The 26,813-nt window shown below is 38.7% G+C and overlaps 2 protein-coding genes and 1 pseudogene across 4 annotated transcripts; all 3 read left to right on the forward strand.

Annotated features, from left to right (window-relative positions):
* On the forward strand, positions 1-26,604 carry LOC137722750 (WRKY transcription factor 44-like). Of its 3 annotated transcripts, XM_068461831.1 has the most exons (7): positions 1-160; positions 399-480; positions 1,806-2,275; positions 2,353-2,484; positions 2,592-3,319; positions 3,597-3,755; positions 4,155-5,243. In XM_068461831.1, the coding sequence occupies exons 3-7, from the start codon at positions 2,057-2,059 to the stop codon at positions 4,330-4,332; spliced, it is 1,416 nt and encodes a 471-aa protein (XP_068317932.1). In that variant the 5' UTR covers positions 1-160; positions 399-480; positions 1,806-2,056; the 3' UTR covers positions 4,333-5,243. The 3 variants fall into 3 exon arrangements, with proteins under 3 accessions (XP_068317932.1, XP_068317933.1, XP_068317931.1); XM_068461832.1 differs by lacking the exons at positions 1-160; positions 3,597-3,755; positions 4,155-5,243 and adding exons at positions 25,857-26,015; positions 26,412-26,604 and having other exon boundaries at positions 194-480; XM_068461830.1 differs by lacking the exon at positions 1-160 and having other exon boundaries at positions 212-480.
* Positions 15,891-19,239, forward strand: LOC137723024 (probable serine/threonine-protein kinase PBL7). The gene is made up of 5 exons (XM_068462178.1): positions 15,891-16,166; positions 17,133-17,323; positions 17,619-17,808; positions 17,917-18,308; positions 18,497-19,239. The coding sequence occupies exons 1-5, from the start codon at positions 16,046-16,048 to the stop codon at positions 18,782-18,784; spliced, it is 1,182 nt and encodes a 393-aa protein (XP_068318279.1). The 5' UTR covers positions 15,891-16,045; the 3' UTR covers positions 18,785-19,239.
* LOC137722401 (protein NUCLEAR FUSION DEFECTIVE 4-like) lies at positions 19,689-25,626 on the forward strand (annotated as a pseudogene).
* Positions 26,605-26,813: the final 209 nt, after the last annotated feature.

Below are 26,813 nucleotides of genomic sequence, written 5' to 3' on the forward strand. Positions count from 1 at the left end.
AAAGTGTTGAAATTTTGTTGCAGAACTCTCTCTCTCTCTCTCTCTCTCCCCCCCTCCCCTTCCATTACACTGTTAAAAAAAACTCTTGGGAAGTCCAGGACCAGTGAAAACGCTGCGTTTTGGTACATGTGCTGCAGCAGTACGTACTTGGTTTCAAAAGGCAAACCCGATACTCCTGTAGGATTAATCCTGGTTTTTGTTTTCATAAGCAGTTTCTGCTTTCTCTCTCCTGTTCTCTCTCTCTCTCTCTCTCTCTCTCTCTCTATTCTCCAAGATAAAAGCTCTGGTTTTTATGTCACGTTTTTTATAAATAATTTTTAAACTTTTCTATCTTTAGAGCTGAAATTTTTATTTGTTTTGTTTTGTTTTCTTATGAATTTGGGGGTGGTGCAATGCAGGCTAAGCCAAGTGTTATAAACTTGGCTTATTAAGATTAGCGGACCCAACAGATTTCTGGGTTTATGAGTTGAAGCCATTCAGGTCAGTTGCTACTTCCTTTTTACTTCTGCAAAGTGTTTTAGTTCTTAGAGTTTCTGGAATTTGTTGACTATTTTTTTTTTTAATTTTACTTTTACCATACCTCTAATCTGCATCTAATATTATTTTCTTTAAAATCTGTGACTTAAACTTTTTATTTTGGGATTTAGTTTCTTGTTCTTTTATGTTTGTTGGAAGAAAGTATGTTGGTTTTCGGTTCTGTGTTTCAGCACTTTCATCCATAATTTGGAGAATTTGATTTGTGTATTTATTAGATTTATTTTGTTTTAATGCTTTTAGTTGATTCAACTTGCTTTTGGAAAGAAGGGAAGAAAATATTTCTAATGTGTGTAAAGTTATATGATTGGGGAAGTAAGATTACAATCTTGTCCACATATGGTTGCTCTTGTCACCAGTGGGGTACTGAACATGTCATGGTTTGATATGCGTGGTTATGTCATGGTTTGATATGTGTGGTTCAACTTCATAATATGATCTTTGAATAGAGAGGGTTGAAATTGTTTCAAATTTTAACGTCGAGTTCAGGAGATTTTGTATAAAAAAATTAAGTGGTTAGTTGAGACATTATTGATTTTGTTATTTTGGAGAAGAAATGAGCATCATTATCCCTGCTTGGAGATGTGAACTTGGATTATATGCTTATCTTTTGATAAACAGTTTCATGGATAGTGCAAAAAAAGTCTCAAACAGACGTTTTTGCGAAATCAAATCCCTTATGCATTCAACCATGGCCATAGAAAACTTGAAATTGACATGTCAGAGACCTAGATGAGTATTCAGGAGCTGTATCTAATTCGTATTGCCAATTCTATTCAGTGTTCCGCCTTCGCTGTTTGATTTTTTTCTATGATGTGAATGCTTTCGCGTTCTAGCTTGTTTTGTTAGCGCATAATCTGTTTTTGATAATTTATAAGTGGACTAAATTGTACAAATGTTCCTTGACTTAAAGGTGCAACCTTCGGCATCATTACTTCGATGGAAAGAATTCCTACTCCGGGAAGTTAGTGAACACGTTTGTTAGGAAAATGGAAATCTGTATGCTTGCCTTTCCTACTTAAATCACGCATTACTTTGAAATGGCAATGAGAATACGAGAGTAGAGGGATTCTTCAGAGATTATCTCAATGCCCCAAATCCAAATCCCAAATGCTTTGTCTTGATTGAAAATAAATGCATTAAGCCAAGGTTGTACCTTTCAATGTCTCTGATTTTTGTAGAATGCTATACTCCTAAAGACTCCTTTGACTCTTCGTCTTGTTACTTTATTATTTATCTTAGTATTTCTATATAATCCCGGTCTCATGCAGGTTTCAAGTAGATGAACTTTGCACATCTTGAGCCAACATTGGCAGTAGCAGCTCCTCAAGTATCAGTTAATTACTATTCCATATCAAGCAACTTCTCCTGACAAATTTGTAACTTCTATTGCTTTGGGGAGAAAGATATACAGAGTATTCCAGGCAAAAGATGGTGGGACTGCTATGTTTTCCTTTATCTCATGCTACTACAACACACATCAAAAATAACTAATTGGAACATAACATAAGCGTTGGAAAAAATGGATATTAAGGAAGCAGAGCGTGTAGTTATAGCTAAACCAGTTGCTTCAAGGCCAACTTGTTCCACCTTTAGGTCCTTCACAGAGCTTCTTGCGGGAGCTATTGATGCCTCTCCTTCGAATGTATCTTCTGAAACTGCTGTTCCTGCCATCAGACCAAAGACCGTGAGGTTCAAGCCAATGGTGAATCATGCTGTCGCTGGATTGGTTTCTTCCCAGGTGATCTTAATTCTACCAAAAGTGCTTGTTCCTTTTGAGAAGTTTTACCTCTGACTATCAGTGCGAAAAATTTTCAGGCACATATCTCTGGTGCGGCACATAGTCATTCATCGGAGCAGGTTTCGAAATCAGATAGCAGATCAACTGTGATATATAAACCATTGGCAAAAGTTGTTTCAAGGGCAACCGTTTCTGTCTTGGCAAATATGGTCAGTAGCTACTGAATAATTGTGTAAAGACATGGGACTTTGAAAATGTGGTGAAACTTTTGAACCTCGAATTTTGAAACAGAATTCTTTTTGTTCATTCTTACCAGGGAAACTTCAATACCAGCCACCAATCTACACAATCATCAGTTAATGTGGGTGTTCTACATCCAAATCAAGATAAATGCTTTAGATCCCAAAGCTCAAATCTGCACCATAATAATCCGTCATGTGCCAAGACAAATCAGACAACTGAGCCTCTGAAAATAGCCTCACAAAACATGGAAGAGGATCTGAAACTTATACCATCCACAGCCAATACTGATAGGCCTTCTTATGATGGGTATAATTGGAGAAAATATGGACAGAAGCAAGTCAAAGGAAGTGAGTACCCCCGAAGTTACTATAAGTGCACTCATCCAAATTGTCCTGTGAAAAAGAAGGTTGAACGATCTCTGGATGGCCAGATTGCTGAGATTGTGTACAAGGGGGAACACAACCACTCAAAGCCTCAGCCTCCAAAGCGGAGCTCATCAGGGACGCAAGGGTTAGGCATACCATTTGACGGAACTGGTCAAGATACCAACAACCGGCTATTGAATAGTCATCTTAATGAAAGAAATGAAGGTTCCGAAGGTAGAGTAGAAGATCAAAAAGAAGTTGGACTACCTGTGCAGTCTTACCAAACCAAAGCCCCACTACCTTATGATCCCCATGCGACTGGAGGAATAACTGCTCGTGGTGCAACTCCTGATAATTCTTGTGGTCGTAGTGGCGAATGCGAGGAAGCAAGTAAGGGGCTTGAAGCAGAGGATTATGAACCTAGAAGTAAAAGAAGGTTAGACGAAGTCAGAGGCCTTGGATTAGCTATGCATGCTTTAGTTTTGAAAGCTGGTGCACCTTACTATTTGAAACAATACGATAGTCACTTATCATGTTTTGTTCTATGCTGGTTTGTATCCATTTTCTTCTCTATTCCCTTCTCCGTGATTGACCTCTGAATGTTTGGATTAAAAATGCGTTTGAAATATCTTGATTCTTGATGAGCATTTCTATCATAATACTTTGTTCAAGGTTAATGTCATTGACTATGTTTAACTATGATTTTCCTTCAGAAAAAGTGAGAATCATTCCATTGAAGCAGGGATATCGGGGGAAGGTGTCCAAGATCCTCGTGTTGTGGTGCAAAATTCTGTTGAATCTGATATGACGGGTGATGGCTTCCGCTGGAGGAAGTACGGGCAGAAAGTTGTCAAGGGAAATCCATATCCCAGGTTAGAAAGAGTGAAAACTCTTTTTTATTTTTTTAGGAAATGTATCCACACCTCTTAGAGCAATTGGCTAATTTTCCTCTTGCATGTGTGCTCGCCTGTCTCATACGTACAATGTACCTCTAGCTCTTAGTCTACTAATATTTTTCGTGTTGTTGATGAAGTCTCAAATCTGCCCCCGTTTTTGTTGATACCGAAGTATTTTGGTTATCCGAACTCAAGACATAACTCTTCAGAATGAGATCGTAATCGAATATATAATCAACCTCTATGGATTATGTTAAGACTCAGTTTCTTAAGTTGTTCATCAAGTGCTGTTTGTGCATTCATGACATCTGCAGTGGGACAGAAGATTCTCTGTGACTAGCTAGTGCTTACTCCATAGCTTTTTTGATCTTGCAGAAGTTATTACAGATGTACCAGTCTCAAATGCAGCGTGCGCAAGCATGTCGAAAGAGTCTCGGATGATCCCAAAGCTTTCATCACCACGTACGAGGGAAAGCACAACCACGACATGCCACTGAGGAACACGAACGCAGGAGCATCTGAGAAGGATACAACAACTAAAGAAAAGCCATGAGTGAGTGACAACATCACGTTCAAACTTTGGCATCAAACTGTTTCAACCCCATATTTGTCTGACAGAAATGTCAGATGGGCTCAGAGGAAAAAACAGACACCAAAAGTAACTGCTGCAGTGATTCTGATTCCCGCCTTGGATGCTCTCCTCTGCTATGCAATGCCAATAATTTCACTTGGGAATCTCTTTCATGGCTGCTTGATGGATTGGAGACATAAAATGGTGTAAATATTTTGGCTTAATTTCCCCCGTCGTTGCTGCTGCCTTGGCTTTTTAGTCAAAATGATTTTTGAGATTGTCCACCGTCAATTATTTTGATCATTTTGTGAAAAATCTTCGTTAAAGTGAGGGTATTTTTGTCAAATTAACCCCTTCACTAGAACTCAATTTAATGGAGATTTTTCACAAAATGACTAAAATGGTTGACGGTGGACAATCTCAGCGATCAATGTGAGAAGCTATATCAATCTCAAAAATCATTTTGGCTAAAAAACCCTGTTGACTTGAATTAGCTCATCAGAGTATTACATTTTTACTTTCTTTGTATTAAATGCTATGCCAATAATTTCACGTGGGCAACTTCACATAACAAAACTTTCTTACAAAATGTTAATGGCAGTAATTAGGTTGATGACTTGATAATACAAGGATTAGAGAGTAAAGTTTAAGGATTATACATTTCCTAGTGGGTAATACTTGTGTTGTTTTGTTTTGTTTTGTTTTTTTATTTTTATTTTTTTTAAGAGAAGTACGATAATTCATTGCAAGCATATTCAGAATACTTGTGTTGTTTTTGTTATTAGAAAAAAGTTGTACACTATAATTATAGTACGTTTAAGATTTTGGTTATTACATCCTATCAGCTTTGAAATTTTGAATACCTATTGCTTTTTGTTTTGCAAGGAATATGAGGGGACAATGGCTTAATAAAAAAAATTACGAGTAGAGGTGAATGCTCTTAACTACATGAGTTATAAACTCAGTTCTTATTACATTCATGCATTTGCAGTTTTGCTTCTTTATGTGAGTTGTTTTAAATCTCTAGTTTCATTTCTATATTCAACATTCAAGCGCCTAAGCTCTATATCTTGTAGACTACATTTCTACTAGGGATTATACTCGTTTGAACTACAGATTTGTTACTAGTCATTTTACAATTTTTTTTTTTCAATTTGTGTTCTCTACTTTTGTGCTTTGATGATTTTTTTAATCTAACGATATACGTTATACTAAGAAGAGAGGGGAATAAATTGGTATTAAACTCATCAATTACCATATTCGAATATAAAACATCTCATTTACACGAGAAAATAAGCTGTAATTTATAATTGAGTGTATAAAATGAGAATGAAAACATAACATTACGGGAAGGAGTGCAAACTAAGATTGATTTTTCAACGTAACCAAAAGAAACGTGACACTTCAAGTCTTGAAGCTTGCTGATTTGTCTAAAATAAGCTCAGATATTAGCCCATCCCCAATCTTGGATTTTGTAACGGTTGAATTCGAACCCACATTTGACCAAGTACTTTTCATGTATCATCTCTTTCCACTCCCTAATTTTATTCACCCTTTGGAAGTTTTCTGTTGTCCTAACCCTAACTCACGCATCCCTTGCCGTTGCTATTATGTTAAGGTTTCATATCATATTGTCAATTCATTCTTTCTCCATTTTGCTTCAAAAATTCTACGATATTTTGAAGTATGAGATATTCCAAGTGTTATAAACGTTAAATCTTTATTTTTGTATTTTAAAGTAAAAATCTAACGGCTAAAATATTATGAGTATCCCATAATCCGGAATACCATTGAAATTCTTATTTTTCTTTGGACATTGATCCACTTCTTATTATGAAAGAGCCATTTTTTGTTCTTGTAAATCACAGCTTGACACGCATGGAGAGATAACTCAAAAAGAAATTCTTTTTTACATGCATATCAAACTGTGATTAGCATGAATGTAGAAACAGCTACTTCCATGAAAATGAGACAAATATTATCATTTTTTTTATTTGTTGGAAAGAATGCACCAACTTTTTATACCATTTTATTTCGCAGGCTGGACTTGTTAATATGATTCTGTGAACCTGAGCTCAGAGGTGCACTTTGTGTTTCTATGGAGAAGTTATGAGAAGCGGCTGCCGAGGCATAATTTGTGGGAGGAGTCCGGACGGGAACCGACCAAGGTCAAAGTTGTATGAATTTGTGGCGTAAATAACTTCATTGAGAAGATCAATATTTGCATTGGCACTACACTCCATATGCTATATGGAACTTCTTTGCGCTACTTGGTCGATAAAGTCAATAGTCCATAAGAACTAACGGATATAATCTAATGTATAAGGACCATATTCTAAGATGATTGGTTGGTAATTTTATTTCCTTCTCGCATGGTTTTGTAGTTGTAGGGATCATTGAAGTATTTAATTAACATTAAGAATTAAAGAGGAGTAGGAGGATTCGAGATTATTATATTAATTTAGAAATTATTCAAGTATTTGCTTTATGATATATATGTTATGTTTTTCTACGTTCCGTGATTTTCTAATATGATATCAAAGTCTTGATGTCTTTTGAGTTCAATGGTTATATGGTATGACATCAAAGTTCCTGTTTTTAGAGGTCTTCGGTTTTTCATTACATACATGGGAGAAAGGATATTAGTAAAGAAAGTTGGAGTTTCTACCATAAAAGTAATTGGCAATTTAGGGCTTATTTGGATGTGTTTTTAAAATAATTGAAAGAGCTTTTAGAAAAAATGTTTTTTTATGCCAAAAGCACTTAAAGTGCTTTCTGCAAGAAGCACTAATAATGTTCTTCTTCCATGAAGTACTTGAAGTGTTTTTTCAAGATTTACTTGCATTTTTACTAAGGATTGGTTCTAAAAATATTTTCACTAAATGAACTTTCAGTCATTTTAAAAGCACATCCAAAATAACTTTTAGAGGGTAGTCCAACTACTTATAAACACATGCAATGCAATGTTCCTCCTTTTTCCTATGCGGGATTGATACTCTTAACAGTTAGCTTCATATACCTTATTGACCTATTCTAAAAGTTTAAGTTTTTCGAACTTGGCTATCTAACTATACACACTAGTACAAAGTTTTTTTTTTTTGTTTTACTAAGTTTGAGACTTTTAGCTGAGTTTTTGATAAAGCAAAATTCTAAATTAAATTTATCTAAATTATGGAACAGAAGATTCGAACTTTAGTGTAAAAACTACTTTAGCCAAAATTAACTAAAACGATTGTTCTATCCAACTTGACTAAATCCAAACCAACCTCTGTATTATGATTCAATTATTCACTATTTTTCTCCTTAAGAAAGTTATTCTTTGTCAAAGCTTTCTTTTTAAAGAAGTTATTTTTATATAATTTATTGGAAATACCTTTTCGCTATATAAAACCGTTACGTGAGGATTTTTTGGTTTACAAGAAGATAAATATAAATTAAATTTCAATGCTTTATTAAACTTATTTTATAAGTTGAGGAAAGGATAACACAATTCAAAGTCCAACTTCACAACACCAAATATATCACAAATCAAATGACACCAATATATACACACTCTGTGTGCTTTCTCTTATAAAAACAATATAGTCGGTCAAATATTTTACCTAAATTTGGTGTCCGATTCTCAAATATATCTCATGACACCAAAAAAAAAAAAAAAGTCAGAGTTGGTGGAATCGATTGTTCTATCCAAAATTACTTTAGTGTAAAAACTACTTTAGCCAAAATTAACTAAAACGATTGTTCTATCCAACTTGACTAAATCCAAACCAACCTCTGTAGTATGATTCAATTATTCACTATTTCTCTCCTTAAGAAAGTTATTCTTTGTCAAAGCTTTCTTTTTAAAGAAGTTATTTTTATATAATTTATTGGAAATACCTTTTCGCTATATAAAACCGTTACGTGAGGATTTTTTGGTTTACAAGAAGATAAATATAAATTAAATTTCAATGCTTTATTAAACTTATTTTATAAGTTGAGGAAAGGATAACACAATTCAAAGTCCAACTTCACAACACCAAATATATCACAAATCAAATGACACCAATATATACACACTCTGTGTGCTTTCTCTTATAAAAACAATATAGTCGGTCAAATATTTTACCTAAATTTGGTGTCCGATTCTCAAATATATCTCATGACACCAAAAAAAAAAAAAAAAAAAAAAAGTCAGAGTTGGTGGAATCGAAAATGTGCTTAGTTATACTTCGCAATCGAAATCCCAATTGGAGTGAGCTGCAGTGAGCTGCATCTCCGTGACGGCGCAACCCTAGGTGGGTTGGCCTAAGGTCACGCTCGCGCTCCGGAGCGGCCTCCCCGACGTTCCTTCGAGTTCTCGTTCCTGGAGCGGCCTCCCCGACATTCCTTCGAGTTCTCGTTCCTCAGCATCTGCGGCCTTCTCAACTACCTCCGATCGGTCGCCGAGCCCGATTCCATCATCAACCTCTTCTCTCTGACGCAATCGCTCCTCGAGCTTCAAGTTTGTTCAGAGATCTGCTCCACCGCGGCTTCCGAGTCTGATTCCACCATCAATCTCTTCTCTTAGACGCAACCGCTCCTCGAGCTTCAAGTTTTTTCAGTGATCTGCTCCACCGCAGCTTCCGTTAATTCCGCCGTATGAGATCTGAATCGTACTGATACTGTCGATTGAACAGAGAACGCAGTTATTGTTGTAGCCTCGTGAGTGCCTTCTGCGGTGGCGAATCTTGGTCCTAATTTTATTTTCTCTGCTCCTGGTCTACCGGGTAGCAGAGAAAAACCTGAATCGATTAGTATGAAACGAATTCGTACCGACAACCAGCTTGAGCGAGAGGTGTCCACGATGGATCCTGCGACCAACTCTCTTCTGGAACCACTCCCAAAAATGGACTTCAAGGCCAAATTGATGGGTCTTGTAGATGCCAACCCACGGATGGAAGGGATTCCAGGTGAGGAGACTGACCAATTTAAAATTGGAGATGGGGATTTTGAAACCTATGAGGAAACACTTGGACCTTGCATAAAGTTCACTGATTCTGTCAAGTCTCGACTTCTTCGTCCATGGCGAAATGCCATTATTATCAAGATCATGGGTAAGTCCCATACTCACAATTTCGTCCTTGGCCGTTTACAACAACGGTGGAGCATGCTCCAAGGGCGTTTCTCGCTAATCGATTTGGAAAATAACTTCTTTATTGTGAAATTTGTTCTAGAAAGTGATATGAAGAATATTTTGTGCGGAGGACCTTGGATTATTGCAGGACAATATTTGGTTATGCAAAAATGGAGAGCTGGGTTTGACCCTCATAGTGAGTCGATCAACCGTATGGCTGTCTGGGTGAGAATTGTTGGGCTACACGTTGAGTGGTTCAATCCGGAAGCCATGAAAAGAATTGGGGACCTCATTGGCACAACTCTTCGTGTAGATGCGCACACTGCCTCCCAAGTTAGAGGTAAATATGCTAGAGTTTGTGTTGAATTGGACTTAACAAAGTCCCTAATTGCTAATGTCAAAGTTGAAAACTGTTGGTATATTGTGGAGTATGAGGGTCTTCACCTTGTTTGTTTCAACTGTGGTTGCTATGGTCATCGTCGTGAACAGTGTCCTTCTTTGATTAGGAAACAAGCTACAACTCCTGTTCCAGATGCAGAGACCATCCAACCTATGGATGAGGGGTCAGTTCAAGACCAAGTTATGAGCTCAAATGGTGGTAAATCAGATAAGAGTTGCCTTACTGAGGCTGGGAAGGATATGAAGATTCATGATTCTCCCTTGATTGGGCCCTGGAGTATTGTGACATATAATCGTCGGACCAAGCCAACCAATAATTATGAGTTGGGCCAAAATGCCAGGAAGTTGAGTAATTCTGGCTCAAGATTCTGTCCTCTACATTTAGAGGATGTTGATCCGAATACTATTGATAAAGCTAAGTCTGTACATGGCAAGGAACATACAATGGAGAATACCATGGGATTTGAACAGAAGAAACAAAAAAGAGGCAGACCTAGGAAGGCTCTAGGGGACAGCTCTAACAAGGAGAAGGGAGGCTCTAATGGTTTTAGTATGGGGGCGGCTAGTGCCAAATTAAATCTTGGAAACACCTCGTCCCCGCAGCCAAAATCCTCTCTGAGGAAAACCAATGCCAAGTCTAAGATTGCCACAAATTCTTCCAACGGCGTACAAGTTGATGGCATGGACATTCAAGAAAGTGAGTTGGGGGGCTTTAACTTTAATGTTGCTGATCCTCAAGCTGCCAATGACGCAGCAGACAAAAGTACTCAAATTTATGGGCATGAACCGCCGGATATTGATAAAAATGTTACGGATATGTCGGTTGGGAATTTGCTGGAGAATGGAAGACATGTTAATGATGGCTTTGTGTCTGTAGAGAAAGATAGGCTTCAAGAAGCCATGATTGATGTTCAAGCTGGTGTGGTGGGTGCCACCTCTACTCTGGTAGAGGCGCCAATATTCTCATCTTGATTGGGTCCATAACTCAGGTATTCCCTATCCTTACTGATTTTATGATGATTATGGTCTGGAATGTAAGAGGTGCTGGAGGGAAACCTTTCTCTGTTACTGCTAAAGATCTCGTCAGATTGAACAAAGTGAATATTTTTGCTATCTTGGAACCCAGGATCAGTGGTGAGAGGGCAATTGAAGTCATAAAAGGTTTGGGTTTTTCAAATTATTATGTTGTTGATGCCAATGGTTTCTCTGGTGGTGTTTGGCTTTTATGGAATAATGAGGTTGTGAAACTGACTGTTGTGGCTTGCTCCTCCCAAACAATCACTGCTGTTGTAATGGATGGACAGATTCAGTGGATGCTAACGGTGGTGTATGCCTCTCCTTGCCCCCGGGTGAGGAGTCACTTATGGCCTTATCTTGATGGTGTTTCTGCAGCTTCTAACTTGCCTTGGCTTATTGCAGGGGATTTCAATGAATTGATTCATAGTTCAGAGAAAAAGGGGGGTAGGCCTGTTAATAAAAATAGTGGTCTTGGTAATTGGAGCTCTAGGAATAGCTTGGTGGACCTTGGGTTCATTGGTGCTAAATTTACTTGGAGCAAGAAAAATGAGCATGGTGAAATCGTCTGGGAAAGACTTGATAGAGGCCTTTGCAACATAGCTTGGAGACACCTATTCTCTGAGGCATATGTTAGACATCTTGCCAAAGTGAAATCTGATCATTGCCCCTTGCTTATTGGCCTTCATTCCACACATATTCCTAACCCTGATTTGAAAGCTTTCAGATTCCAAGCTATGTGGATGCTTCACCCGGATTTTGAATCTTTTGTTAATGATACTTGGAGTAGTGCTCAAGGTGATGCTAGTTGCAAAACTACCATTCTTTCTTCTGAGCTTCAAAGTTGGAACCACAATGTCTTTGGATGTATTTTTCAAAACAAAAGAAGGCTTTTAGCTCGTATATGCGGAATCCAAAAGGCTCTTTGCATTTGCCATGTGCCGTATCTGTTTGATTTAGAAAAACAGCTCACCAATGAGTATAGTACTATCCTTGAGCAAGAAGAACTCTTTTGGCTTCAAAAATCAAGAAATACTTGGCTTAGGGAGGGAGATAAAAATACCAAGTTCTTCCACCTCTCTGCGGTGGTGCGAAGAAGGAAAAATAAACTTGAAGGCCTCAATAATTCTGAAGGAGTTTGGACAGATGATAAAGAGACTTTAAAGTCGATTGTTGTCAACTATTTCAAAGATCTCTTCTCATTTCGCATAACGACGTCAACTATGGAGAATCTGCCTCACCTGTTCCCGTGTCTTATTGGTGAAGATTTACTTGTCCTAAATGGGGATGTCACCGATGATGAGATCAAAGCTTGTATGTTTGCTATTGGTGGGCTCAAGGCACCTGGACCTGATGGTATCCCTGCTAGATTCTATCAAAAAATTTGGCATCTTTGTGGCAAGGATGTTTGTGATATGGTTAAGGTTTGTTTCAATACAACTCAACTCCCTGACAACATTAATAACACCTTCATCTCGTTGATTCCTAAGGTTGATAACCCTACAAGCATGACTCAGTTGAGGCCTATCAGTCTGTGTTCTACGCTCTACAAGGTCATCTCTAAAATTTTGGTGGGTAAATTGAGGCCGTTTCTCCATAAACTTGTTAGCCCTACTCAAGTGAGCTTCGTCCCGGGTAGGCAAATTATTGATAATGTCATTGTTGCTCAAGAAATCCTCCATAAGTACAGAAACACCAAAGGTAAAAAAGGGTTCATTGCTTGGAAAATTGACCTTTCCAAAGCTTATGATCGTCTTCAATGGAGTTTTATTAGAGAAGTTCTATGGGAGATTGGGCTAAGAGGGAAAATTTTGGAACTCACCATGCAATGCGTTACCACAGTCAACTACCAAGCCATTGTTAATGGTGAGCTCACTGATTCTTTCTCCCCTCAATGTGGAATCAGACAGGGAGATCCCCTTTCTCCCTATTTATTTGTGCTTTGCATGGAAAAACTATCTCATATCATTAATGGTTGCATCACTACTAAGAAATGGAAGCCAGTTAAGCTATCTAGCAATGGGCCTCCTGTCTCATCTCTTTTTTGCAGATGATCTTATCTTGTTTGCGGAAACCTCCTCAACTCAAGCCAGATTACTAAAGGATTGTCTTGATATCTTTTGTGCCGTGTCTGGTCAGCAGGTGAATTTTGATAAATCATGTATCTACTGCTCTCCTAATATCTCTCGAAGTAAGGCTATTGAAATTGCCAACATCTGTGGTTCTCCTCTCACTTCTGATCTAGGACACTACTTGGGTGTTCCGTTACTGCATTCTAGAGTCAATAAAGAGACGTATGGAATCATTGTGGAAAAAGTTCAACGACGACTTTCTGCGTGGAAGAGCAATACTCTCTCTATGGCAGGTAGGCTTGTCTATCTACAATCAGTTGCCTCAGCTATTCCAATCTACTCAATGCAATCTACTCGCCTCCCAGTTTCCATATGTGATAAAATTGATAAGTTGAACAGGAATTTCTTATGGGGTCACACTGAGGATAATTCCAAGGTTCACCTTGTTAAGTGGGAGACAGTATCCACGCCTAAATTTATGGGTGGTTTAGGCTTGAAAGATACTCATTTTATGAACCAAGCCCTCCTTGCTAAAACTGGCTGGAAACTTATGCAAAGAGACCCGGGCCTCTGGGCACAAGTGTTGAAGGGAAAATATCTCAAACACTACGACATGGTGGGTGCTTGCTCTGCTAAGTTCACTAATTGTTCTCATACTTGGCGTGGAATCCTCTTTGGTGCCCAAATCCTCCCTAATGGTATGAGATGGAGAGTCGGAACTGGAAGCCAAATTCATTTTTGGAAAGACAACTGGCTTGAGAGTGGCGTTCTCGAAAATTTTGCTACCATCCCTCTTTCAGCTGACATGCTTGAATGGACTGTTGATGACTTCCTTACTGATGATGGGTGGAATGTAGACTTGTTATATTCCTGCCTTCCTCCTGATATTGTGGAACATATTTTCAGTTTACATGTTGGAACTGCGAATCATAGGGATGATAAGGTAATTTGGAGCCTCACTAATTCTGGAACCTTCTCCGTGAAAACTGCTTATCTCTCTCTCTTTGGCGATGATGATATCATTCCTTGGAAATGGAATTTCATTTGGAAACTCAAGCTCCCACCCAAATTAGTGACTTTTCTTTGGACTATTGGCCATGGGAAAATTCTCACCAATGTGCAGAGAGCTAGAAGAGGTTTTACTAATAACCCGTGTTGTCCAATCTGCCCTAATATTGAGGAATCAATGGATCATATTTTCAGGTCTTGTAGACATTCCCCTTCCTTTTGGAACGGTGTTGGAATCCCTTCTGAAGTTGCCCACTCCTTTGCTCTTGATTTCCAGAGTTGGATGGCCATAAACCTTAGGACTCACTGTTCTACCATTCATGGGCTACCCTGGAATCTAATCTTTGCTTCAACTCTCTGGTATTGCTGGAAAGGGAGGAACAATCTTGTCTTCAATGATGATCAACAACCGCCTGTCTCACCCCAGAAGTTCATTTTTCAATTTGCAAGGGATTGGTATAATGCCAACAAGTGTTCTTCTAGTAAGCCTCCTAGACAAATCATCCCTTAATCCATTGGATCCACCCGCCAATTGGTAGATATAAAATCAATACAGATGGGAGTTGTAAGGACCCATTTAGGCACATAAGTGCTGGAGGTTTGATTCGCAATTCTGAAGGAGATTGGATTAAGGGATTTGCTGCTAATTTGGGCAGAGGAACCATCATGGAAGCTGAGCTTTGGGGTGTTTTCATGGGCCTTTCTATAGCTTGGGATGAGGGATGCAGGGATGTAATCCTTGAATGTGATTCCTGGGATGCTGTTATTTTGATCCAAAAACCTATTCTGGATTCGCACCCGCTCTACAACCTCATTATTGACTGCAAAGAAGCCATCGGAAAAAATTGGAGATGTGAAGTCACTCATATCTATAGAGAAATGAATGCCTCAGCTGATCACATGGCTGACTTGGGTCATGGGCTATCTCTTGGCCTTCATGTTTTTGTTTCTCCTCCTACCACTGCTAGCAATTGTCTAGTTTCTGACTCTATTGGCAGGGCCCTCCCTAGGGCTTTTCTTGCCTGATTTTTTCTGTTTTGTTTGCCGGGCTTTGCCCTCCCTTGTACCAAAAAAAGAAAATGTGCTTAAGTTCCAAAACAGAGAATTTTTATAATATATGAGAACGTGACCAACACCATCAAATCAAAGTCAAATAACAAAAATACAATTCTATTGATTTTTTTCTGTTGAACATAAACAGTGTGCACCAAATGGAGGGTCCAAAACAAGCCATTTGTGACCAGCTGTGACTTTGTCACTTTCACTAAAATTGAAAGGATAAGTAAAAAAACATAACACTCTTGTAAATTGTAAAGAAGGTATATCATAATATATGTGTTTTTTTTATTACAAGCGATTTGCACTGATTTATATTAAGAGCAAAAGGAGGAAATATAGTTTGGACATGAAACTCAATGAATGAAAGAAGAAGACTTTAATTACCAGAACAATCCACCATTAGTCAGTTTATGTTAACAATCGACATCGTTGCACAAGCGAGCAATACAATAAAAGATAAATATATCATACGCAAGTGTGAAACTTACTTCTATTAGAAACTATATCGTATTAATTTCATATGTTTGAATAACATTATTACCGTATTATTAATTCAAAAGTGTGGGTGATGCACGTAGTCTTTCTTCTAAAAATCATAGAAAGGTTCAATCTTCTCCATCCATTTGGCACGATTTTTCTGATTGAAAATAATATCCGGTAAGAGAAATTTTTTGGTGTATCCAAAACACGGACTCATCTATCAAATATCATAATACAATTAGTTAAAACTTTTATTTTTAATTTTTGAACCAATTATATTATTATATTTATACTGAACTGTTGCTGACATACTGAAAATTTCTTATGTGGGAAATGACAATAAAAATAATTGTAAAACATTACATAAACAGGGAGAGCGCTCTAAAGTTTACAGCTTTTCGATATACAAATTTATAAGCTCTCGTTATCCGGGTGAGTAGCTCGTGTGGGGTTTTTGCCTTTGGGGAAGTTGGGGAAAGTTTGAAGAGTCTCTGTGGAGACTGCTTTTTCTAACTGCTGCTTTTTTCTCTTTTTGAGTCTTTGGCTTCTCAAACAGCAATATAAAATCATGGGTTGGATGATGATTCCCTGTTCTGGTAATTCTAACTGTAAAGCAAAAACCAAGAAGAAAAGGAAGAACAAGATTGAGTTGCAGGATAAGCCACTTGATCAGATCAAACCCACTTCAGGTACTTACTGGTTTATCTAAATTTACCTCAAACTGTGCTGCTGGTGATTAACAGATGAATTTACTGGCTTGGTAATTGTTTTTATCCATCTGGGTTTCTTTTAAATTTTGCAGAAGATTAGATATTTCATGTGAAGTATTATTTTGTTCAGTTTTTAGTATGCAGATTAGTGCCTTCGAGTAGAATTTTTCAAATTTTGAGATAACTTTGGGATTGAATTTGTTAGGGTATGAACTGTTGTTGTAGTTAAATATGAATTATGATGGCACATCATACAATGCACTGGTAAAGAAGGAATCTTTGTAGCATTGTTATTGCTGTTTTCTTGTCAGAAATGCAGTTTATACTCCTGATATTGCGTATAGCCATGAACAATACTTAGCTCCTCAAAGATGAGTAAGAACTCGTACTTATAACTCTTAGTGTTTTAATCATAGAGCTTTATGCTTATGATCAGAACCGTTCATACTATAAATCACACTCTAAAGATTATCTCTGCAAAAAATAAATTAAAACTAAGGTCGTTTAGTCAATCTATTGTAGCAAATACGTAGACGGTTCGTAATGCTTTTACCAATACTGTTCATTTGTTTTTAAATAGTTTGATGACTAAACAACCTTAGTTTTAATTGATTTTTTGCAGAGATAATCTTTATAAAGTGATTTATAATATGAACGGTTTTGATTATAGACACGAAGTTCTATAAATTGACAACAAACAATTTAGGAAAATTTTGAGTATGAGTTCCTACTCATCTTTGAGTAGCCAAGTATTGTTCTATAGCCATGTAGGATTGTTTTCAGTTAGCTTGGCATCATCCGTAAAATCGTGCTCAGTCTTTGTTACAATTTAGTTGCTTTATTTATGAGAAGTTTATAGGTTGGTTATTTTCTCCATTGTGAATGAAATCACTCATACTTTTTATCCAATAAAAGTTCTCACTTCTTTTCCATGTTTGATTTTAGGTTTTTCAAAGACTAGTTCCATTTTGAGTGTCAAGGAGGATCCAAAAGATGGAGGGTCTGACCACATTGCAGCACAGACTTTTGTATTCCGTGAATTGGCAGCTGCAACTAGAAATTTCAGGTCAGAATGTCTTTTGGGTGAAGGTGGATTTGGTCGAGTATACAAAGGACGTTTGGAAAGTACAAATCAGGTTATTCATGGTTGTCTTTTTATTTCATTGAACATGAAGCAATTAAGCAGCCCGAAGAGGTTTTACGAGTGCTTTACACATATACGTGTGTGTAGATATTTTCAAGGCTGTTTTTTTTTTTCCTTTTTCGGGTTGGGGTGGATTGGGGGATGATTATTTTGAAATTTTCTTCATAAGAGACTACAGATTGCAAAGTATGGGATGAAGATTCTAGCTTACTAGGAGATTTACCTTCTAATATGCGATCGATGTAGTTGGTCATGGAATTTGAAACTTATCGTTGTGTTTGGTGTAGGTAGTAGCTATCAAACAACTTGATCGTGATGGATTGCAAGGGAACAGGGAATTCCTTGTTGAAGTGTTGATGTTGAGTCTTCTTCACCACCCCAATCTTGTTAATCTTATTGGTTATTGTGCGGATGGAGATCAAAGGCTTCTTGTTTATGAATATATGCGCCTAGGGTCCTTGGACGACCATTTACATGGTATCTATAACCTTTTGCATTAACTTTCAAATTTCAAATGCTTCCTAACCTTTAATGATTCATTAGTTAGCTTTTCGGCGGAACTGGTTTCATAAGCTTCTTTTGCAGATGTGTTACCTGGTAAGAGACGACTTGATTGGAATACCCGAATGAAAATAGCCGTTGGGGCAGCGAAGGGATTGGAGTATCTACATGACAAAGCAAGTCCTCCTGTTATATACAGAGATTTGAAATGCTCCAACATATTGCTTGGTGAAGGGTATCATCCAAAGCTGTCTGATTTTGGTTTAGCCAAACTTGGGCCTGTTGGGGATAACACCCATGTATCTACAAGGGTAATGGGAACATATGGATATTGTGCTCCAGAGTATGCAATGACAGGGCAATTGACTCTTAAATCAGACGTTTATAGCTTTGGCGTAGTTCTTTTGGAAATTATAACAGGCAGGACAGCGATTGACAATACCAGAGGTGCAGGAGAACAGAATTTGGTTGCGTGGGTAAGAAATTCCGTTCGGTTCACATGTTTCATAATCTTTTAAGTAATGAAGCCTTTTGAGCTCCTTCATATTCCCATTTTTTCAGCTCTTTCATATTCTTAATAATTTGAGTGACCACCAATAAAGAATTCTGCAAATCAGAACTTATTCTGATACTTAACTCACATGTTACTACTTTGTTTTTTCAGGCAAGACCCTTGTTTAATGACCGAAAGAAACTTTCACAAATGGCAGACCCAACGCTCCAGGGTCAGTATCCCCAAAGGGGCTTGTACCAAGCTCTTGCAGTTGCAGCAATGTGTGTTCAGGAGCAGCCTAATATGCGGCCAGTTATAGCTGATGTCGTCACAGCTTTGACTTACCTTGCTTCACAGAAGTATGACCATGAAACAGAGCCAGTCCAAAGCTCCCGTCTTGCCCCTTGTACTCCCCCTAGAACCAAGAGGGATAGTGAAAGGAAGGCTCAATTGCGGTAGTGGACACGCCAACCATCGCAATGTTATGATAATACCAGATACATGCTCATACAGTATGGAGTCTGAACTGATATTTATCGCGGATGATAACATGCCTTCAGACCCTAATTCTGAAAGTTTCTTCCCATCTCCATTTCGTGTCTCATCTGTCATCATCAGAAAATAGTGTTTCTCTTCATTGTTTTTTCTTCTTGAATATATACAGAGCCGGAATGCTGTACTATATCCTTGTGTGCCTTCGTGCAGTGATTTTTCATTGGTATTTTTACATCTTTTTTCTTCAATTATCTCTAGATCCCGTAGGTTTCGCTTCATACTACCTTCTCTTTTCAAGTTTTCGGGGGTATAGTTCTGCTGTGTTGTGTAAAATGTAATTTCTAAACCCAGTCAAGATTGCTTTGTATTGCTTTTTCTTTTGTTTGTATATGTGAATGGATGGATGAACTTGGCTTAGAGCGCAAGGCAAGTTTATAACATATAAACAAGATTTACGCTTCGTTTTATAACATGTCGCGTACGATTATGCTTATCATTTGGAACCCGAAAACTCGAGTAAGAGTTTTCAATCTGAATCGGTTTCAAAGGTAGGAAAAATACTTTACCATGAGAAATAAACTATTTATTTTACTTCCTAATTTTACTGTATCTAGCACTAGCTGTTTTCTGGAGTATGGGATTTTGCTGCAGTTTGGTCGTTCCAAGGCTCCTGAAAATGTGTAACTAAGTTGACGAAAATTATATGGTGCTCTAGGGTTCCCTGTACTTTTGGATTTTTGGCATTTGGATCATGGTCTTTGACCAAGAATCTAACGGCAAAAACTCTGAAGTATACTAAAAAATCTCCAAATCTTGTTAGAAAAACATAAAAAGATAAGACTAATTATTAAGAGTTTTATTAAGGATAATGCCTAAGAATTCTGATACAGAAATCAAGAATTCTGACACAGAAAAAAATACAAGTGCCAAACAAAAACAATTTTCCAAGTGAATATTGATTTTTGTTTCATTTTTTGGTAGCAAGATAATAATGTTTTCATGGTAAAACATGTAATCCATTTCCATTCCTCCCAAACCAAAAACGAAGAGCTAAGCAAAATAGTGAGGCAGCACCAACACCATCAACTGGGTGCACCGGAAACCTACCGAGTTTCATACTCTTCGCGGCAAAAAGCCGATGGTTTTCCATTCTCGCTTCGTTTATGGTGATGTCTGATTCAGGTACAATTTATCTGTTTGGAACCTATTCCAAAGAGCTCAAACCCACCTTTGGCTATGACCAAGAAACCTGCAACCTGCTGGGGTTCTTCAAGGACCTTGGGGCCAACATCAGCATTTTCGCAGGCTTAATAGCCGAGGTAACACCGACGTGGTTTGTGCTCCTCATTGGTGCGGCCACGAACTTCTTCGGCTACTTCATGATGTGGTTAGGCGTCACGGGAAAGATCGCGAAGCCGGAAATCTGGCACATGTGTGTCTACATGTACATTACAACAAATTCTCTGAGCTTTGTGAACAGGCATTATGGTTACTTGCGTCAAAAACTTCCCACAAAGCCGCGGCGTCATGATTTGTTGTGCGGAAGCGTCAACCAAGTGTGAGTGAAAAATAAACCACAATAACTGACAAAAGATAAATGGAACAATACCAACAAGAACACCAAGATTTATACTGGTTCGGCAATGCCTACATCCAGTTTGGAGACGACGGAGTATTCCACTATAATCAATGAGAACATACAATAGTGTTTATCACTCAATTTCCCAAAGACCCGAATATCCCAAACTCTCACACTTACAATAGGAAGAGAAAACCAAAAATACAAAGCAAGACAATTTGAGAAAATTCTTCTCTATGCCAAATGGCTTCTTGCTATTTTTCTTTCTTCCTTGTTTCCTTGATGTTGTGTTTGAGTTATGCCTACACCTCTTTTTATAGGCCAAAGGCCTCTCATCAAGTCAAAAGAATTAGGCATAAATGCATCCATTCTTTGACCACAAATTAGGCATAAGAGCGTCCATTTTATTTCCCACATGTAGCATGCCAACCATCAATTTGGACCACAAAAGTAGCCAACATCATGTGTTGGTTTTAGACTACTTGTTTGAGCCAATAATCAACAATCTCCACCTTGGCGCAAACCCTCTAAGTAGATCTCCCAATAGTCGTCTCCCACTCCCCCATGGGGCAATCAACAAATTTTGCAAATGCCAATCAAGTCTAAGTAGTGCTTAAACTTGAGCAACGAAAACCCGATCGTAAATCGATCAAATCGCTTGTACCATTGTCTTGGAGACTGCTTCAAGCCATACAATGATTTTTCCAATTTGCAAACCCAATTTTCCTTTCCAGCAACCTTAAAACCTTCTGGCTGAGACATATAAATCTCTTCCTCCAAATCACCATGTAAGAACGCAGTCTTGACATCAAGTTGGGCCAACTCAAGATCAAACTGCACAACCAAAGCCAACAGAATACGAATAGAAGAATGTTTTACTACAGGAGAAAATACCTCATTGTAGTCAATGCCTTCTTTCTGAGCATAGCCTTTAGCTACCAATCTGGCTTTGAATCTTACATTGTCTTTTTCCAAAGATTCCATCTTTTTGGCATACACCCATTTACAACCAATTTCTTTCTTCCCCTTTGGTAACTGAACCAGCTTCCAAGTCTTATTTTTATGAAGAGATTTCATCTCCTCATCCATAGATTTCTTCCACAACTCGTACTCTGAACTCATGACAGCTTCTTTGTAGGTGGATGGAATATCATCTTCAATAACGGGAAGTGCATATGCCACAATATCAGTAAATCGAGCAGGCTTTCGAATTTCCCTTCTCGATCTTCTGGTTGCAATATAGTCTTGTTGCTGTGGAGGCTCTTGGGTAGGTGCCTCCTCTTCATCATCCTCGTCCTCATCATCATGATTAACTGTAGGACTAGTGTCTGTAACATCAGACCTTACTGGAACAACTGGAGTCTTCAGTAACTCCACCTGCTTTGAGCTACTCATGGTCTCGGTCGTTTCAGTTTCACCTTCATGCTTGTTCTGATTAACCATAGCAGCCTCATCAAAGGTCACATCTCTGCTTACAACAAATTTCTTCTCATCTGGACACCAGAGTCGGTATCCCTTCACGCCAGTGCTAAAGCCCATAAATAGAGCTTTCTTTGCTCTTGGATCCAACTTGCTTTCTCTGACATAATAGTAAGCAGGACAACCAAATATGTGTAAGAACTTGTAATCAGTACAAGGTTTACCAGACCATACCTCCATGGGCGTTTTGCCCTCATTCGCAACAGCTGGCAATCGATTAATGAGATGGCTTGCATAAGTAATTGCCTCGGCCCAAAACGCCTTGCCTAATCCAGCATTAGACAACATACACCGAACTTTCTCAAGCAAAGTACGGTTCATGCGCTCCGCCACCCCATTCTGTTGCGGTGTCTCCCTAACCGTGAAGTGCCTCACAATACCCTCATCTTGACAAACTTTCAAGAAAGGATCAGACTTATATTCACCCCCATTGTCTGATCTGAGAGTCTTGATCTTTCGACCGCTTTGCGTTTCAATCATCTTTTTCCACTTCAGGAATATCTTCAAGACTTCATCTTTACGCTTCATGGTGTACACCCATATTCTTCTAGAGAAGTCATCAACAAAGGAGACAAAATAATGGCTACCTCCCCAAGATGCATTCTTGGAAAGTCCCCAAACATCAGTGTGAACATAATCAAGAATGCCTTTAGTGTGGTGAATAGCAGTGCCAAATTTTACTCTAGTTTTCTTACCCAACACACAATGTTCACAGAATTCCAATTTGCATGCCTTTGCACCTTTCAATAAGCCTTGCTTCACCAATCCTTGCAACGCTTTTTCCCCAGCATGCCCAAGACGCATATGCCATAACCTCGTGGTGTCTGTGCTATCTGCGTCAGCAGCTTCGGTGACAGCTGCTTCACCAATAACTGTACTCCCCTTCAAGAAATACAAGTTATTTCGTCTTGTACCTTTCATCACCACCAGTGCCCCGTAAACAGCTTTAAGAACTCCACCCTTCATGGTGATCTTGAGACCCTTGGATTCCAATGCACCCAGTGAGATAAGATTTTTCTTCATATCCGGTACATACCGAACATCACTTAATTCTCTGACTGTTCCATCATGCATCTTCAAACAGATTTTGCCTATCCCTTGTGTTTTGCAGGCATTATCATTACCCATCAAAACAACTCCACCATCCAGCTCCTCGAAGCTAGAAAACCATTCTCGAATGGGACATATATGATAGGTGCAACCTGAATCCAAAATCCACTCCTTGGAGTGACCATCAGTAGATGAACTAGTCAAAGCAAACTCGAAATCATCATCTCCAGATTTTGCAATATTTGCTTCAGAACCCGCTTTCTCATTCTCTTTGTTCTTCAATTTGGGGCAGTCTCTCTTCCAATGACCCTTTTGGCGGCAAAAGGCACATTCATCTTTAGCAGGAAACTTCCCTCATGACTTTGAACGAGATTGTCCCCGCTTCACATATTTTCTTTCCACTGTTCGACCCCTTGCAACAAGTGCCTCGGTTTGTGAATTGTGAGTCTTTAGTTCCTTCTTTCGACACTCATGATTCACCAATGCCGCAGACACCTCATCAAATTTCACCTCGGATTTTCCATACAACAAAGTAGTTGTCAAATGATCATAATCATCAGGCAATGAATTTAACAAACATAGTGCCTTATCCTCGTCAGGAATTTTCACATCAAGGTTTGCTAAATCAGCAAGTATTTTATTATAATCATTGAGGTGTTCATGCATAGAAATACCTGGACTATACTGAAATCGGAAGAGTCGCTTCTTCAAGAAGAGCCGATTTTCTGCGCTCTTGGTCATATACTTCTCTTCCAATTTTGTCCATAACTCCTTAGCAGAAGTTTCCTTCATATACGAGTATTTCAACTCCTTATCAAGGAACGATCGAATAGCAACACAAGCATGAAGATTAATTCGTGTCCACTGCTTGTCATCAATATCTTCTGGTTTGTCTTCCAGAACCATATCCAACTCTTGTTGATACAACACATCCATAACTTCACATTGCCACATACCAAAATTATTAGAGCCATTGAATTTATCAACCTCTAACCTTGTAGTAGCAATTTGATGTCTATTGGATGTAGATGCCGACGAAGAAGATGCCGACTCCTTCCCCTTCATAGATTCATCTTTATCTCCAGCCATCTACTCAGCACTATTCACGGGACTGTAGCGCCAGCAAATTTTTCACTCCCACGAGAACGCCTAGTCGAAACACTAGGCTCTGATACCACTTGTTGTGCGGAAGCGTCAACCAAGTGTGAGTGAAAAATAAACCACAATAACTGACAAAAGATAAATGGAACAATACCAACAAGAACACCAAGATTTATACTGGTTCGGCAATGCCTACATCCAGTTTGGAGACGACGGAGTATTCCACTATAATCAATGAGAACATACAATAGTGTTTATCACTCAATTTCCCAAAGACCCGAATATCCCAAACTCTCACACTTACAATAGGAAGAGAAAACCAAAAATACAAAGCAAGACAATTTGAGAAAATTCTTCTCTATGCCAAATGGCTTCTTGCTATTTTTCTTTCTTCCTTGTTTCCTTGATGTTGTGTTTGAGTTATGCCTACACCTCTTTTTATAGGCCAAAGGCCTCTCATCAAGTCAAAAGAATTAGGCATAAATGCATCCATTCTTTGACCACAAATTAGGCATAAGAGCGTCCATTTTATTTCCCACATGTAGCATGCCAACCATCAATTTTGACCACAAAAGTAGCCAACATCATTTGTTGGTTTTAGACTACTTGTTTGAGCCAATAATCAACATGATTGGCCTCCTCAAAGGGTACATTGGCCCCAGTGGGGCGATCATCACCCAAATATATCTAGCATTGTATGGATTTCAAGATAGGAGAGCTCTGATTCTTCTCATCGGTTGGCTCCCAGCTGCAATCTCAGTTGTGTTTCTGTGCATGATTCGTCTGATAAAAATCACAGCAGCTGCTGAAAATCAACAACAAAAACGACAACTCAAAAGTGTTTTATCGCTTTCTGTACTTGTTGATTGTTCTTGCCTTGTTTCTCATGGCAATGACTCTGACTCAGAAATCGGTTGTCTTCCCCAGGGCAGCCCAAGCTACGACTGCCGCGGTGGTTTGCTTCCTGCTTTTGATTCCTCTCTTGATTATCATCAGAGAGGAGTTAGTCAGCTGGACACTGACGAAACAAGAACCTAGTCGAATAGCCTTAGAAGAAACACAAGAACAAGGACAACGAAATCAAGGACCACAAGAACTGGAGTTAGATCGAGAGATCAAGCCGAAAGGTACGTCGTTCTTCTCAAACATTTTCAAGAAACCACCAAGAGGAGAAGACTACACCATTTTACAAGCAATCTTGAGCATTGACATGCTACTCATATTCATTGCAAAATTATTTGGACTTGGATCGAGCTTCACTGCTACCGACAACCTCGGCCAAATCGACGAAGCTTTGGGTTACAAACCTCAGACCATAAACGCATTTGTGTCACTCATCAGCATATGGAACTTCCTGTGCAGTCTTAATGAAAGACGTCAAGGTTCCGAAGGTAGAGTAGAAGATCAAAGTGAAGTTGGACTACCTGTGCAGTCTTGTCAAACCAAAGCTCCACTACCTTATGATCCCCATGTAACTGGAGGAATAACTGCTGGTGGTGCAACTCCTGATAATTCTTGTGGTCTCAGTGGCGAATGCGAGGAAGCAAGCAAGGGGCTTGAAGCAGAGAATTATGAACCCAGAAGTAAAAGAAGGTGATACTAAATCAGAGGCCTTGGATTGGCTATGCATGCTTTAGTCACTTATCATGTTTTGTTCTATGCAGGTTTGTATCCATTTCCTTGTCTATTCCCTTCTCCGTGATTGACCCCTGAATGTTTGGATTAAAAATGCGTTTGAAATATCTTGATTCTTGATGAGCATTTCTATCATAATACTTTGTTCAAGGTCAATGTCATTGACTATGTTTAACTACGATTTTCCTTCAGAAAAAGTGAGAATCATTCCATTGAAGCAGGGATATCAGGGGAAGGTGTCCAAGATCCTCGTGTTGTGGTGCAAAATTCTGTTGAATCTGATATGACGGGTGATGGCTTCCGCTGGAGGAAGTACGGGCAGAAAGTTGTTCAGGGAAATCCATATCCCAGGTTAGAAAGAGTGAAAACTCTTTTATTTCTTTTGGAAATGTATCCACACCTCTTACAGCAATTGGCCAATTTTCCTCTTGCATGTGCGCTCACCTGTCTCTTAAGTACAATGTACCTCTAGCTCTTAGTCTACTAATATTTTCGTGTTGTTGATGAGGTCTCAAATCTGCCCCCATTTTTGTTGATAACAAAGTATTTTGGTAATCCAAACTCGAGACATTACTTTTCAGAATGAGATCCTAATCCAATATATAACCAACCTCTATGTATTATGTTAAGACTCAGTTGCTTAAGTTGTTCATCAAGTGCTGTTTGTGCATTCATGACATCTGAAATGGGACACAAGATTCTCTGTGGCTAGCTAGTGCTTACTCCGTAGTTTTTATGATCTTGCAGAAGTTACTACAGATGTACCAGTCTCAAATGCAGCGTGCGCAAGCATGTCGAAAGAGTCTCGGATGATCCCAAAGCTTTCATCACCACGTACGAGGGAAAGCATAACCACGACATGCCACTGAGGAACACGAACGCAGGAGCATCTGAGAAGGATACAACAACTAAAGAAAAGCCATGAGTGAGCATCACATTCAAACTTTGGCATCAAACTGTTTCAACCCCATGTTTGTCTGACAGAAATGTCAGATGGGCTCAGAGGAAAAAACAGACACCAAAAGTAACTGCTGCAGTGATTCTGATTCCCGCCTTGGATGCTCTGCTCTGCTCTGCTATGCGATGCCAATCGTTTCACTTGGGAATCTCTTTGATGGCTGCTTTGATGGATTGGAGACAAAAAATGGT

Source organism: Pyrus communis, chromosome 17 (assembly GCF_963583255.1).
Source record: "Pyrus communis chromosome 17, drPyrComm1.1, whole genome shotgun sequence".
Classification (NCBI taxonomy): Eukaryota; Viridiplantae; Streptophyta; class Magnoliopsida; order Rosales; family Rosaceae; genus Pyrus; species Pyrus communis.